Source organism: Oncorhynchus nerka, linkage group LG13, assembly GCF_034236695.1.
Source record: "Oncorhynchus nerka isolate Pitt River linkage group LG13, Oner_Uvic_2.0, whole genome shotgun sequence".
NCBI lineage: Eukaryota > Metazoa > Chordata > Actinopteri > Salmoniformes > Salmonidae > Oncorhynchus > Oncorhynchus nerka.
The window spans coordinates 80,416,053-80,436,051 of NC_088408.1; the positions used below are offsets into that span (position 1 = coordinate 80,416,053).

The window sequence follows — 19,999 nt, forward strand, 5'->3', positions numbered from 1 at the left end:
AGCCAACTTGACACAACTGTGGGAAGCATTGGAGTCAACATAGGCCAGCATCCCTGTGGAACGCTTTCAACACCTTGTAGAGTCCATGCCCTGATGAATTGAGGCTGTTCTGAGGGCAACAACGGGGGTGCAACTCAATATTAGGAAGGTTTTCTTAATGTTTTGTACACTGTGTGCAATACAGACACTTATCAGCCATGGGATGATATCCAGGTCACCGCAGGGATGACAGGGCTGTAGTGTATAGTGATCTGAAAGATCCTCCTCCTGCTTTCCAGACAGACTCTGTTGTGACTGAGTGAGTAGTACGTTTCGGTTCTGCTCTACTCTTCTCTGCCGTACAAGGGGTTTGTCCTGTGAGGCTTTCAGTTCATACTGCAAGGCTATGTCTCAAATGCTGCCCCTTTCCCTATATACACTGCTCAAAAAAATTAAGGGAACACTAAAACAACACATCCTAGATCTGAATGAATGAAATATTCTTATTAAATACTTTTTTCTTTACATAGTTGAATGTGCTGAAAACAAAATCACACAAATTATCAAAGGATATCAAATTCATCAACCCATGGAGGTCTGGATTTGGAGTCACACTCAAAATTAAAGTGGAAAACCACACTACAGGCTGATCCAACTTTGATGTAATGTCCTTAAAACAAGTCAAAATGAGGCTCAGTAGTGTGTGTGGCCTCCACGTACCTGTATGACCTCCCTACAACGCCTGGGCATGCTCCTGATGAGGAGCAACTCCTGGACAGTCTGTGGTGCAACGTGGCGTTGGTGGATGGAGCGAGACATGATGTCCCAGATGTGCTCAAATGGATTCAGGTCTGGGGAACGGCGGGCCAGTCCATAGCATCAATGCTTTCCTCTTGCAGGAACTGCTGACACACTCCAGCCACATGAGGTCTAGCATTGTCTTGCATTAGGAGGAACCCAGGGCCAACCGCACCAGCATATGGTCTCACAAGGGGTCTGAGGATCTCATCTCGGTACCTAATGGCAGTCAGGCTACCTCTGGCTAGCACATGGAGGGCTGTGCGGCCCCCCAAAGAAATGCCACCCCACACCATGACTGACCCAAACCGGTCATGCTGGAGGATGTTGCAGGCAGCAGAACGTTCTCCACGGCGTCTCCAGACTGTCACGCCTGTCACATGTGCTCAGTGTGAACCTGCTTTCATCTGTGAAGAGCACAGGGTGCCAGTGGCGAATTTGCCAATCTTGGTGTTCTCTGGCAAATGAAAAACGTCCTGCACGGTGTTGGGCTGTGGACGTCGGGGCCCTCATACCACCCTCATGGAGTCTGTTTCTGACCGTTTGAGCAGACACATGCACATTTGTGACCTGCTGGAGGTCATTTTGCAGGGCTCTGGCAGTGCTCCTCCTGCTCCTCCTTGCACAAAGGTGGAGGTGGCGGTCCTGCTGCTGGGTTGTTGCCCTCCTACGGCGTCCTCCACATCTCCTGATTTACTGGCCTGTCTCCTGGTAGCGCCTCCATGCTCTGGACACTACGCTGACAGACACAGCAAACCTTCTTGCCACAGCTCGCATTGATGTGTCATCCTGGATGAGCTGCACTACCTGAGCCACTTGTGTGGGCTGTAGACTCCGTCTCATGCTACCACTAGAGTGAAAGCACCGCCAGCATTCAAAAGTGACCAAAACATCAGCCAGGAAGCATAGGAACTGAGAAGTGGTCTGTGGTCCCCACCTGCAGAACCACTCCTTTATTGGGGGTGTCTTGCTAATTGCCTATAATTTCCACCTGTTCCATTTGCACAACAGCATGTGAAATGTATTGTCAATCAGTGTTGCTTCCTAAGTGGACAGTTTGATTTCACAGAAGTGTGATTGATTTGGAGTTACATTGTGTTGTTTAAGTGTTCCCTTTATTTTTTTGAGCAGTGTATATGACTAAGGCCCTTAGGTCTCTGGTCAAAAGTAGTGCACTATATAGGGAATAGGGTGCCATTTGGGACGCATTCTAAGATGATCTCTGCCAGGTGGTGGGAGCAGCCAGGAGTCACATGCCTGACTTACCTGCTGGTTGTTTGCCATGTAGGCTAACTCACTACTGACCCTCTGGCCCAGATGGCCTCCACTTATAGGGATAATCCACCACCAGAAATAAAATAAGAGCATGAAACCCCTGTCACTTGGTGAAAGCCTGTGTTCAGTGGACAAAATAAAAACTTTCCCCGTGATTTAACTTCTATGTGGTCCATCTGTGAAATCCGGAAATTGAGTAGGAACACATCATAGCTACTGTACATGGTTCTTGTCACTGGAGATAGAGGATAACATTTAATAATGCTTTTAAGACAATTACCTACTTCTAGATTGCCAAATCAGCCAATAGATGGTATGGACATACTATCAATATCCTCATGACTAAGTAGAGATTTTGCTTAGATGTGCTCATTCTATACGGTGTACCAAATGATTCAACTCAGTTTCTCTTTCAAGTACCATCTCGCAATGCGGCTTGTGTGTCTGGGAAACGTGGGAACTGGCCATTGTTGCCATAGCAACGTACTCTGCAGAGAGGAACTGCAAGCTGAACTTGGTGAGACTCTTAAATTGATAGTGCAGTTTGTTTAGGAGATTTCACAGGTAGCTAGCTACTGTACTTCACATGCTGATATTGACTTGTATTATTGTGTGTACCTACATTAGTTGGTAGCAACCTTTTGCATTATGGGTTTTGTAGTCCACTTGAGCTTCAACCAACATGTTCCTAGCAATCTTGTTCTAACGACAAAATGAAACATTTGTTCACCAAAAATATTGTTTTCATATAGTAGTGTTAGAGATGGGGGGATCAATACATTTACATATCAGAATATTATTTTTGCTGTTCTATCATAACATTTTGACAAAATGCAAAATTATTGCGCTAGTTGGCTGTACTTTCACCAAAACGCCAGTATTTTTCCTCCGTAGCTTGTTCTCCAGGTTAAATATGGAGCCAATTTGTTTTCAGCACTTTCATTTCCATTTTGTTGTAAGATAATAATGTTTAAAAAAATTAACAATACAAAACACACATACATGGTGCATTCAAAAATTATCCAGACCCCTTGACTTTTTCCACATTTTGTTACGTTACAGCCTTATTCTAAAATGGATTTACCTTTTTTCCCCTCATCAATCTATACACAATACCCCATAATGATAAAACTAAAACAGTTTAAAAAAAATCTTTGCACATTTATTCAAAATAAAAAATGTATGTAAATGTGATAAGTATTCAGACCCTTAACTCAGTACTTTGAAGGACATTCAGAAAACTTGTACCGAAGCCACTCCTGCATTGTCTTGGCTGTGTGCTTAGGGTCGTTGTCCTGTTGAAAGGTGAACCTTCGCTCAGTCTGAGGTCCTGAGTGCTTTGGAGCAGGTTTTCATCAAGCATATCTCTGTACTTCGGTCATTGTTCATCTTTCCTTCGATCCTGACTAGTCTCCCAGTCCCTGCCGCTGAAAAACATCCCCACAGCATGATGCTGCCACCACCATGCTTCACCGTAGGGATGGTGCCAGGTTTCCTCCACATATGACGCTTGGCATTCAGGCCAAAGAGTTCAATCTTGGTTTCATCAGACCAGAGAATCTTGTTTGTCATGGTCAGAGTCCTTTAGATGCCTTTTTGGCAAACTCCAAGCTGGCTGTCATGTGCCTTTTACTGAGGAGTGGCTACCGTCTGGACACAACCATAAAGGCCTGATTGGTGGAGTGCTGCAAAGATGGTTCTCCTTCTGGAAGGTTCTCCCTTCTCCACAGAGGAACTCTGGAGCTCTGTCAGTGACCATTGTGTTCTTGGTCATCCATCAATGATGGAGGCCACTGTGTTGTTGGAGACCTTCAATGGTACCGGTCCCCAGATCTGTGCCTCGACAAAATCCTGTCTCTGAGCTCTACGGACAATTCCTTCTACTTCGTGGCATTGGTTTTTGCTCTGACATGCACTGTCAACTGTGGGACCTTATATAGACAGGTATGTGCCTTTCCAAATCATGTCCAATCAATTGAATTTACCACCGATGGAATCCAATCAAGTTGTGGAAACATCTCAATGATGAACAATGGAAGCAGGATGCACCTGACCTCAATTTAGAGTCTCGTAGCAAAGGGTCTGAATACTTATGTAAATAAGTTATTTCTGGGTTGTTTTTTTTCCATAAATTTGCAAACATTTCTAAACCTGTTTTTGCTTTGTCGTCATGGGGTATTGTGTGTAGATTGAGGATTAAAAAAAGAAAATACTTTAGAATAAGGCAAATAAGTAGCAAAAAGGGGAATGGGTCTGAATACTTTCTGAATGCACTGTACAAAAGACATCACACAAACATCAGCTACATCACACCTTCCCAGACCCACATGCTCACACCCCCATCTCCAGTGCCTGCATCACTGCGCCACATGGTCTCAAACTGCACCATTTTGTTTCTCTCCATTGCCCACGCACTTTCAACATTTAGATAATAAAGCATTTACATTTTCCATTCTGTTAACAAGAAAAGTGTCTCACTGCACCCTCATATGACGTCTTGAAATTTGCAGACAGATGGATTAAAATAACATTTACATTGTAATACTTCTGACAGCCAACTTTAACTCGGCCCAGCACTTTTATTTCCATGACTGATCAAAACTCACTTTCTCATGGCATTCTTGGCCTTCTGCAGCAAATATATGGTGAGCAATATGTTTGGAACATCGCATCTCACTAAAATATAGTATCGGAAGCGCAATACATATAGAATGGTGAGAATCGCAATACGTATTGTATCGGCACCTAAGTATTGTGATAATATCGTATCGTGAGGTCCCTGGAAATTCCCAGCCCTAATTAGTATTATTTAACACTGTTAATCATAGGAATTAGTGGTTTGAGGTGGATTATCCTTTTAAGACAGTGATCCCTCTGACTTAGTTGAGTAAACAGGCTCATTCGTAGTGGTGTTCATTTGTTGTTTGGAGCCATTGCATGGTGAACTCTGGATGTACTGCAACTAAAGCAGCTTCCTTGCTGGTTGGGAGTGATTTGAATGTTTCTCTTTGGCATTCAGGCAACCTACAGACCAGACAGCTCTGTTCCTCTTATGCTGCTATTTGCAGTATTAAAGTAGCTGCCTCACCATGTCTCTGCCATAGAGCCTCTATCAGCCTCATGTCCTCTAGCTTATCCCACTGTGTGTTTGTGTGTGTGTGACTGGTGGGGTGTGACGCTCACGCTTCCCTCTTCTCACTCTCTCTCCCTCTCACTCAGGCAAAGGCTCATCAGTGCCATATTGCCTTCATGATTGCTAGTGGTTGTAATTTAGAATGGGAGCGGTGGGTGAGGGGAGAGATGGAAGGGGAGGGGGGAAAAAGCAAAACAAATGGATAAGCACCGGCTTTGACCCCATGGCAGGGGAGATTTGTGTACTCAACACCGAATGACTGTGTCACACAGCTCCATTCAAACATTATTGCAGACCCACTCTCTCCCCCTAATAGGGGGTCACTACCGGGCCATATTGGGGGAGGCAAGGGGGGTGTGGAGTCAGTCAAGGGTCACAGATGTATAGATAGCAAACCTCATTGCTTTTCCTGAGATGAGCCACCCAGAGCCAGCTGTAGTTATGAGCCTAGTGGGCCATTAGGAGGCTATGGGACAGGGATAGGATGGGAATTGTTATGGTGTCGGGGAGGGAGGTGAGATGAAGAGCGATCGTGGCCCTGTGCTTGCCCTTTTCACAGCAGCTGGACCCGGGTGAAGCAAAGTTCTCCTCACTGATGTTGCTGTTTCAGGGGAGGGACGTGTGAAAATATAAGCAACTGATTGGATTGGGGTGACCGTGTAGTGTTCTCACTGACCTGATTCATTCTGTTCAGTGTGCTAGCAGGTTGGTTGTCTGCCTATGAATGAGTTGTAGGCCTAATTGGAGCCTAATTGTGTCAAACCGTAATGGCATACGCATGTACCGCTCTCCCTGTGTAGGCTAATTACTGAAACGTCTCACATGGATATTAGCTCCCCCTTTTAGCTAACATTACAACCCTGTTTGTATCTGCTAAGTAAAGCCTTAGCGCAACACAGGACATAAATACAACATACCAGTAAACAAGGATTATGTGCCTTGGGTCAGTGCGGTCTCCCCCACCGCTGCATCGCCAGTGCGGTCTCCCCCACCGCTGCATCGCCAGTGCGGTCTCCCCCACTGCTGCATCGCCAGTGCGGTCTCCCCCACCGCTGCATCGCCAGTGCGGTCTCCCCCACCGCTGCATCGCCAGTGCGGTCTCCCCCACCGCTGCATCGCCAGTGCGGTCTCCCCCACCGCTGCATCGCCAGTGCGGTCTCCCCCACCGCTGCATCGCCAGTGCGGTCTCCCCCACCGCTGCATCGCCAGTGCGGTCTCCCCCCACCGCTGCATCGCCAGTGCGGTCTCCCCCCACCGCTGCATCGCCAGTGCGGTCTCCCCCACCGCTGCATCGCCAGTGCGGTCTCCCCCACCGCTGCATCGCCAGTGCGGTCTCCCCCAACGCTGCATCGCCAGTGCGGTCTCCCCCAACGCTGCATCGCCAGTGCGGTCTCCCCCACCGCTGCATCGCCAGTCTGCGGTCTCCCCCACCGCTGCATCGCCAGTGCGGTCTCCCCCACCGCTGCATCGCCAGTGCGGTCTCCCCCACCGCTGCATCGCCAGTGCGGTCTCCCCCACCGCTGCATCGCCAGTGCGGTCTCCCCCACCGCTGCATCGCCAGTGCGGTCTCCCCCACCGCTGCATCGCCAGTGCGGTCTCCCCCCACCGCTGCATCGCCAGTGCGGTCTCCCCCACCGCTGCATCGCCAGTGCGGTCTCCCCCACCGCTGCATCGCCAGTGCGGTCTCCCCCACCGCTGCATCGCCAGTGCGGTCTCCCCCACCGCTGCATCGTCAGTGCGGTCTCCCGGGTTTGCAATAGAGAGAGCAGATATTTGTTAGCAGTCTGCTAAGCCAATGGATCAAGTAGGGTTTAGGAAAGTATTGATGGACAATACAGGGCTGATTTATTTGTTAGTAGACTAAACCATATTATGGCGCAGTGTGGAGTCTGGGGAAAGTGCAGGTTGATTTGCATTGGAGACAGCTATTGTTTACATTTAACCCAATGCATTACCTGGAGTCCTTAGATAGGAGACATAATTTGAATTGACTTCTACTCTGTGCTCAAAGGCCATGTCCATTGACCTATACTTCTCTCAGGTTATGGATGTATTTAGCCTATGCTTGGCCTTTAAATAGGGATGTATTATGAGCAGGTTGTTAGTGTTGGTGTGTCACTAATGAAATCTAACAGAGCCCATATTTCACTGGCCAGGTGTTCCCACTTGCCCTAGTGACACCAGAGGTGTATGAGTCACAGACACAGACAGCATCTGGGCAGTAGTCTGGTGGACTGCCATTATCAGGCTGACTGGGGTTAAAGTGGCTGCGGCACGAGAGAGTGATGAGAATGCTTGTTGGCGTAGAATGACTGCGGGGCTATGTAGAACTAGAGCCCAGCAAATAGGGCCAATGTGTTCTCCATCTGGGAAGTCTTTAGCTGGCACACACACGGCCAACTCGTACCTTTTTGATACAGTGATGACTGATTTAGCCTTTTACCTCATTAACCTCCCTACTGTATGGTGCTTCACTGCTTCTAACCGCTAGACCGGCAGGAAGCATGTCTATTTAAACCAAAATCCCAACGCGTGTAATAAGGTCATTTAGTTAATGCTATTATCCAAATAGACTTTCAGTCAGTAATACAGTGATTCAGGATATGTGGTCCATTGGCCCATGCAGGAGTCAATCCCACTACTTGGGTGTTCCTAACACCATTCTCCACTCAACCATTTGAGCCATCGGAAGATGTATAGCTAGCTATGTTAAGTCATCCACTCCATATTCCTGCTATGCCTGGAGGTTGTGTGTTTCGTGTGTGTGTTTCTCGTCACGAGAGTGTGCGAGTGGCCGAGCATGTGCTGCGGAGCGACTGGCCTGTAACAGTGATCAATGAGGTTGTGGTGAGGGGCTGAGTCTGTATTGGGGACGGGAGGAGGGGCAGCTCAGCGCTGCCTGGTGGTTGGATGGTGAAATAGGTTTCACATGTTAATGAGAACCTTGACTTGACATGAGACAAGGACAACAGAGCATCTTTTCTATCTCCCTCTCTCTCTTTCTCTCATCCTATTTCCTCCCTCCCTACATCTTTATCCTTTCGTCCTCTCTTCATTGTTCTCTCTCTCTCATTATCTCCTCCTTTGTCCTCTCCCTTTCACTTGTTCCTTCTCTATTACACCCAATGCAAATGGCCAAGGAGAAACCAGGCCACTCTCACAGTGCATCTCTCAGCTAGGATATTGTACACCAGCGATTCTCAACTGGTGGGTCTCGACCCACATTTAGATCGCAGGAGATTTTGAATGGGTCGCGATGTATCTTATAAACGACTAAAACCAGGTAGAAAGTGTGTAGCAATGATAAATCATCAATTTATTTTAAATATTTAAAGGAGTTAAGCAATTTTTCTTCAATCACAGTATCTGCAATATAGAGTTATTAGCAGCGCTATTTAGAGGATTTTGTGGTCTCACACCAGTGAGCTTAACCTTCTGGGTAAATTGAAATTATTGACAGTGAAAAAGGTGGGACTATTGTTCCCTTGTTATATAATTGGTACATTTACTATCAATACAGCATTAAACAGTAAAACACATTTTTTTAAAGTTACTGTTTTCCAGATTGCATTTTGCCAACCAAAATCGTAATGTGAATATTGGATTGTGACTGAGACAACCTGATTAAATTTGAGTCCTGAGGCAAAACCAGTTGAGATCCATTGTTGTACACTACGGACATCTGCTACCGTAGCATGAGCCAGTGTAGCTTTCGTAATGGGACAGCTAACGTGGATATTCTAGGCCTATACTATAAATCCTTATTAACTAGGCTCTGTCTTTGCTCAAGTGTTGGCCTTAGTAAGACAGAGGGCTAGATGTCAGGACAGAGTAGGGGTAGGGGTACTTCTACCTGTCTGGGTATAAAGGGCTTGAGCCCTCACTCTAACCTGAACGATGCTTATCAAGACTCTGTCTGTAGTTGTTCAAGCATGTAGAGATTACTCTGCTGTTGCATTGACATGGTGAGATGAGTTATAGGCGTGTCTGTGTTGTGACTAACGTTTCCTGCCTGCTGAAATCATCTCTTATTTAGTGTGTACATAGTAGCATACAGGTCAACAACACTGTTGTGGGAATTCTGGACTTGAATGTCACCTTCTGCCAACCATGTGACTGACATACCAGTCTGTAAGTTTATGGCTAATGAAATAGAAGACTATATCTTGAGGGAAATATATTGCTAACCTTACAGAAGGTTAGGGCTGTAGGTAGCCTAGCAGTTAGAGCAATGGGCCAGTAAGCGAAAGATCGTTGGGTCGAATACCTGAGCCGACAAGGTGAAAAATCTGTGTATGTTCCCTAGAGCAGGGCACTTCACCCTAATTTGCTCCAGGGGTGCTGGACTACTATAAAAACAACCCTGTAAAACAACACATTTCACTGTACCTATCTGGTATATGTGATAATAGCATTTTGGGGGGGCTTTTAAAAAAGAAAGCATGCCTCCGTGAGGAATTTCAGGAAAATGTACACCATTTGTCCCACACATATTGTCTTGGAAAACGATTGATTTATTCTTTAGTGTCAGTAATTGAGTCATATCACCAATGAAACCCATCACTGTAATGTGTGTGTATGAATCCCGATGGCTGTGCTCTGCATGCGTTAGCTGCTCGAGCGTGGAGAGAGCGAGTGAGTGAGCACACACAGGGCAACCTCCACTGGGAAGGAAGGGGTTAACTGGCAGGAATGATTGAGGTGTTGGTCTCTGGGAGACTGCACAAAGGACTGCTGACATATTTTCCCTCCTTTCTCTTTTCTACATTTTTTTTCTCTCTCCTCGCTCTTTCTTGCTTTCTCTCTCTGTTCTCAATGTGAGGTGTCCCTGCATGCAAGCGGGAGCCTGAGTCAGAGGGAAATGAACCCAATAAATCAAGCTCTTCGGACTGTCTTTTCTCCTCCTCTCCCCTGCTTGGACCTGCTTTTCCATCCCTGCGTGGAGCTATGTGCAGTCAGCCAGGAATGTCTTTGCCCCTGCCCTCAGCCTTATCCTACCCAGCAGGGTTTCCATCAGGAAAATTTGGCGACATTTGATAAATTTAGCGGACATACATATGTATTAGGGCGTTCATCTACGGTGCTCAAAATGACATTTCCATTATTGTAGTTCATCTTAAAAGAATAGAAAGTTGTAATAAAATAAAGGAGAACAATGTTTTTATACCAACATGACAGGTTTTACTGAAGTCTTCATTCCTCCTATAAATTATACATTAATATCATTTAAAAGCAGAAAGAAACATTTAACCCAGAACAAGTTGCCTACACAGTAATAAAACAGCTTCAAAATATACATTTTGTATAGTATAGTTTTCTAACGACCTGACCTATAAAATGTATGAACATTTTAATTAAGAAAACACCAATGTTTTCAAATATAATTGAGGCATCTCTAATTTAATTTAGCCTAGGCATGAACATTTGAATTAGGCCTAATAACAAAACATGGCTGTCTAGGAACACCAGAGTTGGGCCGTCCCACTTCCCATTCACTTCCCATTCCCATTCACTTCCCATTCCCATTCACTTCCCATTCACTTCCCATTCCCATTCACTTCCCTTTCCCGCTGCCATTCAGCACCACAGCAGTGGAAAGAGGCTGCTCTAGGCGGCCACAAAATGAAGAAATTATAAAACTGATGTTGGACAATCAAATTCAATATGTAAATAAACTCTTCGTTAAGGCTGGTTCATTGAGAGAAAGCTTATTATTCCAACTGTCCTGTGAAACGAGGCCTGTGCCACGCATTCATGAAAGCTCTTTTTACAGTTCTACTGGATGATGTTAATAAATGTTCTGTTTATTGTCATTTGAACTATCGTGGGGTCAACACTATCGTCGTGTGATATACATGGGTTATTGATAACTCTGTTTCCTACTATAGGCAGTTGGCTGCCAAGTAATTGCAACATTGTAACTCTCCGACGTGAATAGTTTTCAACGATGTGTTGTTTCCAAGTGCTACTGAATAAGCTCAACTGAAATGCACCAATTGCGCATGATCCACATTTATTACTCTACTCGAGTCTGTCCATTCCAAATCTTTATACTATCTATACATGACTCGGACGGCATATGTTGATCTTGCTTAGGGTGTCAGTGGAACCTCTAGGACCGGGCCTGACCAACACAATAATATGCATCTAATGTACTTGAGTTTGCGCGGACCTTGACCTGCTCAAAGTGAGCCGCTGCTGTTGGGAAGTCAAAACTGTCCAACTCCTTGGAGTGGCTTGAGATGTACATCAGCCTCGTTACTTTGTCCTCAAGAAGGTGCCATCTTGAGACCGTCTTCTACTCTGTTTTGGAGAAAGAATTCCCTCTCGCCGGGCACACTGGAAACGGGGATAATCAACACAATCTTCACCAATTTTGCCCAGTCTTTTAGCTTGATTAAAAATAAACAGACAAATTTCCAAGTAGCTTGAAGATTTATTAGTCTATGAAATATATTTAAGTTGGAGCACATTGACTTCTTCCATCAATGATTGAAACGCATTATTTTGTGATGGAAACATTTTTTTGCAGACATTTTGGCTGGGAACAATTGTATTTATTTTTGGGGCCCGGCGTACAGAAAGCCCCCGCCCCAGCATCCAGCCCTTTGCGCGAGCTCTATAGCCTGACCCCTGTCCAGGCTTCCTACCTCCCAGCCCCCTGGGCTTTAGTCATCAGCCTAACCTCCACCACTGACTACTCCCCTGGGCTTTAATCATCAGCCTCCCTCCACCACTGACTACTCCCCTGGGCTTTAGTCATCAGCCTCCCTCCACCACTGACTACTCCCCTGGGCTTTAATCATCAGCCTCCCTCCACCACTGACTACTCCCCTGGGCTTTAGTCATCAGCCTCCCTCCACCACTGACTACTCCCCTGGGCTTTAGTCATCAGCCTCCCTCCACCACTGACTACTCCCCTGGGCTTTAATCATCAGCCTCCCTCCACCACTGACTACTCCCCTGGGCTTTAATCATCAGCCTCTCTCCACCACTGACTGACTACTCCCCTGGGCTTTAGTCATCAGCCTCCCTCCACCACTGACTACTCCCCTGGGCTCCAAGGCTCCAGGGACATTGAAGGAGAACCATCACATCCCTCCTCCTGTTTTTATCCCCTCTGTGTGTGCAGGGAAGACAATTGTGTGTGACTCACTCTGTGTAGCTGCCCTGTGTCTGTTATGACTGTGTGAGGATGTGTGTGTGTGTCTCAGAGAAAGGGTCCTGGGTGGCTCTCCTCTTCTCATGTTGAATGATTTATGGCGTCCCAGAAGCACATGTCAGATGGTGTGTTACAGTATAAGCAACAAAACAGAACATGGCCTTTAGTGGCCTCAGACTTAAGGCTGGGACGATACCAGGATCACTATATTGTTTTCCAAGGCAAAAATGAAATCACGAAGCAGATGTAACTCTTTCGTCATTTTAAAAACCTGCTGTATATAAAATGTTGTTTGCTACAGCTTGGAAAATAAATAAATGTGACTCTTGATAACAACAAAATGGTGTTTCCAACATTAGGGCTGTTCTCCTGAAGAAGTTGAATCCGCTTGTCATTTTGTTTCCTTGCCACGATACTAACAGGTATCCCGGCCTTACTCACACTGTACAGCGCAGCGCTGCTCTGGAAATGAAATAGGAATGTTGTGCAGCCATTCAAGCCGAGTCAAGGGAGGGACGGTTCATTCAGGACATGCGACATGTTCTAGTATCAGATCAGGTCTGATCAAGCAGTCAGTTAGGAGCAGAACCAAGACCTCTGGGTACTGTAGAAACTATTATCTCTGGGCCCATATGTTGTAGTTGGACTGCTGATCTAAGATCATGTGTCCATTCATTATAATTGAAAAGGCAAAACTCATCCTAGATCCTCACTCTTACTCTGAGACACTTTGTGAATAATATGGGCCTTGATCTGTAGTATAGGCAGGCTTTCATTATCATCATCATCGCCTTTAATGGTCATCTGTTAGATCACAACATCCTCACCAGGGAAGAGTCTGCTGCCTCTGCCATTCACTTAATCTCACTGACAAATTAACTGTATTCATTTCCTGTCTGATTGAACTTTAACTGCTGTCTCTGTGGCTGGTTCAAACCTTCTCCTCACAGCAGGCTCATTGACAGTGATCTGAATGTGGACACAACGATGCGCTGTTGTTTTACCCCTCTGTCTGGTACAATGGAACTGTTAATAAGTGACTCTCCCTCTGTGTGTGTGTGTGTGTGTGTGTGTGTGTCTCTCTCTCTCTGCCCCCAACTCTTTCTCTCCATCTCTCAGCCTGTGGCAGAGCCCATCCCTATCTGCAGCTTCTGCCTGGGCACTACGGAGTCGAACCGAGACAAGAAGCCAGAGGAGCTCATCTCCTGTGCAGACTGTGGCAACAGCGGTGAGTCGCACTGTGGCAGCGCGGTTTCTATACACTGAGACATCAAGGCAGCACTGCCTGCTACTTCTGCCTGCACCTTGTTCTATTGGATTTGTCTTAACTTTAGTTAAACCTATAATTTCACAGGTTGGTTCTCGTAGATGTCTGAATTTGGTAGTTTGTTGTCATGGTTGATTTTGGCTCTATAGGGCCTTTTGAGTGTAATTTTTTTCTGTTGTGAGGTGGTGGTGTCCTGTGGTTGTCAGGATAGTGAGTGTGTGGCTCTGTTGAACTGTGTCCCCTAGGCCACCCGTCCTGTCTAAAGTTCTCACCAGAGCTCACTGTGCGAGTCAAAGCTCTGTGGTGGCAGTGCATCGAATGCAAGACCTGCAGCAACTGTCAAGATCAAGGCAAAAACGCAGTGAGTGTTTGTGTCCGTGTGTCGCTGTGTCAGCCAGTGTGTCTGCCTGTACTTCAGCACAAAACATAGGAATCAGATCTGTTGTTTTTCAACAAACAGAACTATTTTAGACAACTGCTGCAGATGGTTCTCTCTCTCCTCAGACCTGCCAAGTACAGTACAGTTCTGGTTGGAGGGAGATATGCAAATGGTGGAAATGTCAACTATGTAAACATGACAGCAGGGAGTGACCAAATTTTTACTGTGTATGTGTGTGTGTGCGTGCGTTTAGGAGAACATGTTGTTCTGTGACTCCTGTGACCGGGGGTTCCACATGGAGTGCTGTGACCCCCCACTGATGCGGATGCCAAAAGGTAACCCCCCTCTCCACTACTTCTTCTCCTACCCCTGACCCTCCTAATGTACCTAATAAAACCCACTTAAACATGCGCTGTCCCTGGAAATTCCTACCTCTGTGCAGTAAATGGATCCACTGTACATCTAAACGACTATGGCCATGAGATAATTGGGAACAAATGACAAAGCTCAGAAGGACCACAAACCAAGACGGTACCTCTTTCCACCAGTGTAATGACATGGATCTTTATTGTGGTTTTAATGCTGGTGGTACTGTGTAGTGATGTCAGTGTATGGTGGTAGTACTGAAGAAGAGGTTTCAGGCCAGCTAAGCTAATACACTCCTGATCTCTTCTGATCGGATCTCTTCTGATCTGTTCTGCTCTCCCACCAGGCATGTGGATCTGTCAGATCTGTCAGCCCAGGAAAAAGGGAAGAAAGCTCTTGCATGAAAAGGCAGCACAAATCAAACGGCGCTACAACGCACCACTGGGACGACCCAAGAACAGGTTGGTAACGACATGAAGAGAGCAGCACCGTCTGGGAGCTAGCAGTACGACACGGTGCTAGACCTGTAAAACACAGCGGGTCGCTTCAGATCAGCCCCACTAGAGTTTCACTGGCCAGTCAGACTGTTTTTAATGACTGCCTATTAGTCTAAGAGCTGAGTTTCATGCCATAAATGAAGCTTCTTTGGAGCCTAGAATCTAGCTATATGACACTCGCTGATCAACCAAATGGAGTTGTTTAATGTGGGAGTGGGGAACCTAGCCGTACTCTTTTATTGACAATACTTGATCATTGGAAACACAGCCAAAACATTTTTGACTGTCTTCTGTTGCTCTTGTTGCTATGTAAATGTATTCCAAATTACCAGGCCTTAGTCTATATAGGGTGTTGCTATTAGCTGGTGGGTGTCTGAATAGTCCTGTCTCCCATTGCAGACCGGCCAGGCCATTCAAGAAGCTGCGAGGGCCGGGTGGGCGTGGCAGGCGGAAGGGGGGGCGTCGCTCGCAGGGCTCCTCCTCACCACACTCGTCGTCTAGCTCGTCCTGCGAGGGTTATCCTGGCGACGACCGGCTGCTGTTCTCCCTACGAGAGGACTCGTCGGAGCAGGGAGGCCTTCGCTTTAACAAGAAGACCAAGGGCCTGATTGACGCACTCACAAAGTTCTTCACGCCCTCGCCCGACGGACGCAAGGCCCAGCACGAGGTGGACTACTCCCAGCAATACCGCATCCGCAAGAAGGCCATACGCAAGGACGAGGGGGACGACAGGACAGGTGAGGAGGGTATGCTGAATAATGCATTGAATACTGAGGGTGAATGAGGGGTTGTAGTGGCTGTATTTGTATCAGTCAAAAGCTGTACTTCATACTATGTCCTTCAGACAGACCCAACATCTGCATAGTGGTTGTTGGTCTTTGAGAACTGGCCCAGTGTCCACACAGTTGTCAGTTCTAGCACTTTGTGTGTCAGTCAGAACCTTAAAACATGAATATACTGTCCCCTTTCTGTAAGTGTCCCACAGACTTACTGTCCCCCTCTGTCTGTCCTTCACAGACAATCAGGACAGTAGTGACTGGCGTGAGGATGAGGACAAGCTACCAGGAAACGAGAACCTGACAGAGAAAGACGTGGAACTCTTCAGACACATCCAGGAGCTGGCGCTACAGGTAACCACAAAGACTGAGACAAAGAAAGTGTTTTTGTGTGTGGGAGAGAGGGGGCACTGTGGTTCAGTGCATTGTCAGGGCAGAGCTGATCAATATATTCGCTGTGATCCCTCACTGGCACAGACAGATCAGAGCTTCAGATCACTGCCGTACATCACAGGAGAAACGCTCTGTCCCAACGTAGCGTTTCATTCTGGTCTTAGGAGAATAGGAAAGGCTGGTGAAAAGTAGGTGCAAGCTCAGCGTTATTTCAACTTCGTATTTTATAATTGATGGTTTCCTGTTGTGGTTTGTTTACAATTACATTGTAGACTAGACCCATTGTGAACCTGTTTGTGTTCCTCTGAGAGTGGATCCTCTCTCACATCAGTCAGTGAAAAAGATTCAAAGCAGACCTGACTCTGTAGGCAGGGTCGACTAGCCTTTGTGTGTGTGTGTGTTTTTGTTTGGGAGTATGTGATTACCAGCGCGTGTCAGCAGATGCTTGGAGTTTCCACTCAAGACAGACCAGAGAGCTAATAATAATTATGTAAGCAGGCGTCAGGGTGCCAGCTGCACAGGAGCCGGAGTGGGTGTGCCTGTTTGTTTTACTGTGCCTGTGTGGGTGTGCCTTGGCGTGTGTATATGTCTTTCTGTCACTGTGTGTTTGAGTGCCGGTGCGTGCCAGGCCCTAGTGTGTGTGTCGGGCATACCGTGCTGGGTTAGGCAGGGGCAGTCAGAGGCCCAGTAATCCCTGGTGTGTAATCTCGGTCTGATCCATGTTCTTTTCTTAATCCCCTGTTGGAAAACCTGGCCTTCACTTGATACTGGAGCTCCAAACCTGAACCCCCCTTCTCTGCTCTCGTTTTCTCTCTCTTTCTCTTGCCTATGCAGAAAGTGGGGGTGACCGGCCCTCCAGATCCCCAAATGCGTTGCCCGTCTGTCATCGAGTTTGGCAAGTTTGAGATCCAGACTTGGTACTCCTCTCCGTATCCACAAGAGTTCAGCAGGTAAACGAGCACAAACATTTCACATGCTCCACTCTGAGTCAGTCCACTGTTAGTTTGTGTTCGTATAATTGATGTTAATGACTTAAAGTCAGTTTTGCTCTTGTCTGGTCCTCATCCATTTCCCTCCATCTCCTGTCCCAGACTGCCTAAGCTCTACCTGTGTGAGTTCTGCCTGCGTTACGTGAAGAGTCGCAGCATCCTCTTCCAGCACATGAGGAAGTGTGCCTGGTTCCACCCTCCAGCCAATGAGATCTACAGGAAGGATGGTGTCTCCGTGTTCGAGGTGAGACAGACTGAGAGACAGAGGAATACAGACAGAGAAAGAGAGAGAAGCAGATGGAGGCCACCTCCCTGCCACAAGCCACACCGCTCCTGCCACATCCTGTGCTCCGTGTCACAAAGACTCTCTGTGGACTGAAGGTTGAGAATTGAGAACTCTACATACTGCTTTTACACAGGCAGCCCAATTGTGATCTTTTTTTCACAAATTTGACTTTTGACCAATCAGATCGGCACTGAAAAAGAGCTGATGTAAAAACATCTGATGTGATTGGTCAAAAGACCAATTAGTGGAAAAGAGATCAGAAATGGGCTGCCTGTGTAAACGCAGCCTAATTGAGGGGCAAGTCCGTCTGTCTGGTAGGATGGCGTTTGCAGCTCTGGTTTCATTGCCTCTGCAGCCCGTCCCGTCCTGACTCGTCCCCTACTGACTCATCCTCACTCAGCAGCAGAGTAAAATAGCTGGGATGTCAGGCTATGTGCCAGGGAGCCCCTCTCCTCCTCTCTCTCTCCCAGCCAGGGACACCAGAGATGCCATGGCTCACATCATTGTCATTACTGTCTGAGACTAGTCCCCTTCTCCCATATCCCACGTGTGTCTGTCTCATAGTTACTCATTTTAAGGTTCGGAAAAGGGCTGAATGGTGCAGTCAAGACTGCCCTTTTAAACGTGGATCATTGTAGTCAAACTCATGTCATACTTGTATTTGGTATATTCATGTGCACGTTTGCCTCGGCAGCTTGGTGGTTGCTCTCTGTGCTCATGTCATGCAAATCAGATTCCTTTCAGGCAATACAGGTTCATTCATTTAATTTATTCATGGTGTGTTTGTTTTGTTTTCTCAGGTGGATGGGAACATGAGTACAATCTACTGTCAGAACCTGTGTCTGTTGGCCAAGCTGTTCCTGGATCACAAGACGCTGTACTACGACGTGGAGCCCTTCCTCTTCTACGTTCTAACACAGAATGACAGCAAGGGCTGCCACCTGGTGGGCTACTTTTCTAAGGTACGTCTAACCACCAAATCATCCAAAATGAACACATCCATAAATAATCACAACCGGTTAAACCCTAAAGTTGCCTTTAGGGACAGATCTAGGATCAGCTTACCCTCCCATAAATCCTAACCTTAACCATTAGTGGAATTGCACAAAGTTGTCTTTAGATCAGTGTCTGGACGCACCTTCATTCTGTTCTCGTGAAATACCTCAGTATGCTAGTGAAATACCTCAGTATGCTAGTGAAATACCTCAGTATGCTAGTGAAATACCTCAGTATGCAGAGAAACCTCGGCTGCTTTGATGCTCTGTCTCACCGCTTACTGTCTGTACGGATGCAGGTGCTCTTATTAACATACAGAATAGCTGCCAAAACACTGCAATGATCTTTACACAGACACACACACACACACACACACACAGAGACCTCTACTTTTTCTCAAGAGTACATTACCATGCCTTTCCCCCCCTCATTGGAATCTTTCACGCTCTCTTTCCCCCTCCAGGAGAAGCATTGTCAACAGAAGTACAACGTGTCCTGCATCATGATTCTTCCCCAGTACCAGCGCAAAGGCTACGGTCGCTTCCTCATCGACTTCAGTAAGGAGCTCCGCCCAGGCTCAGCTACAGCTCCTCTTTGATGCAGTGCAAATTGCTCTAAGCTGCTGTCGAGTTGTGGGTCAATGCCATCAGAATAGCAGTCAATCCCATTGAATTGAACTAGCAACACTTTGGGATCTGATTCAAAGTAGCTGTAATGAATAATGTCCAGTCCAATTCCTTGTTGAGTTGAATAAATGAAACCTCATTGGCCCCTTCCTACTCCGCTTAGCTGTTTGGAATGGGATGCTTTAGAAGGTGGTTGTTTTGAGGAAAGCTGAACCACTATCATGTTGTGGTAGAGATAGTAGCATTTTTTTTATACAATTCAGACTGAATTGTATACACCAGCAGTCAGACTGAATTGTATACACCAGCAGTCAGACTGAATTGTATACACCAGCAGTCAGACTGAATTGTATACACCAACAGTCAGACTGAATTGTATACACCAGCAGTCAGACTGAATTGTATACACCAACAGTCAGACTGAATTGTATACACCAACAGTCAGACTGAATTGTATACACCAGCAGTCAGACTGAATTGTATACACCAGCAGTCATAGACTGAATTGTATACACCAACAGTCAGACTGAATTGTATACACCAGCAGTCATAGACTGAATTGTATATACCAGCAGTCATAGACTGAATTGTATACACCAACAGTCAGACTGAATTGTATACACCAGCAGTCATAGACTGAATTGTATACACCAACAGTCAGACTGAATTGTATACACCAGCAGTCATAGACTGAATTGTATACACCAGCAGTCAGACTGAATTGTATACACCAACAGTCCTAGGCTGAATTGTATACACCAACAGTCCTAGGCTGAATTGTATACACCAACAGTCCTAGGCTGAATTGTATACACCAGCAGTCATAGACTGAATTGTATACACCAGCAGTCAGACTGAATTGTATACACCAACAGTCAGACTGAATTGTATACACCAGCAGTCAGACTGAATTGTATACACCAGCAGTCAGACTGAATTGTATACACCAGCAGTCAGACTGAATTGTATACACCAGCAGTCAGACTGAATTGTATACACCAGCAGTCAGACTGAATTGTATACACCAACAGTCAGACTGAATTGTATACGCCAGCAGTCATAGACTGAATTGTATAC

General features: G+C 46.3%; 1 protein-coding gene and 1 long non-coding RNA gene across 2 annotated transcripts in view; one reads left to right on the forward strand and one right to left on the reverse strand.

Moving 5' to 3' along the window:
• LOC115140234 (uncharacterized) overlaps positions 1-16,863 on the reverse strand; it is a 34,647-nt gene extending 17,784 nt beyond the window's left edge. The window contains exon 1 of the long non-coding RNA XR_003865209.2: positions 16,679-16,863. This is a non-coding gene — a long non-coding RNA (uncharacterized LOC115140234). The remainder of the gene's footprint in view (positions 1-16,678) is intronic.
• Positions 1-19,999, forward strand: part of kat6a (K(lysine) acetyltransferase 6A) — a 51,086-nt gene that overhangs the window by 16,845 nt on the left and 14,242 nt on the right. The window contains 10 exon segments of the mRNA XM_029678466.2: positions 13,467-13,575; positions 13,860-13,975; positions 14,247-14,328; positions 14,706-14,820; positions 15,256-15,602; positions 15,874-15,986; positions 16,860-16,975; positions 17,117-17,258; positions 18,101-18,262; positions 18,760-18,853. Of these exon segments, the coding sequence (XP_029534326.2) occupies positions 13,467-13,575; positions 13,860-13,975; positions 14,247-14,328; positions 14,706-14,820; positions 15,256-15,602; positions 15,874-15,986; positions 16,860-16,975; positions 17,117-17,258; positions 18,101-18,262; positions 18,760-18,853 (1,396 nt within the window).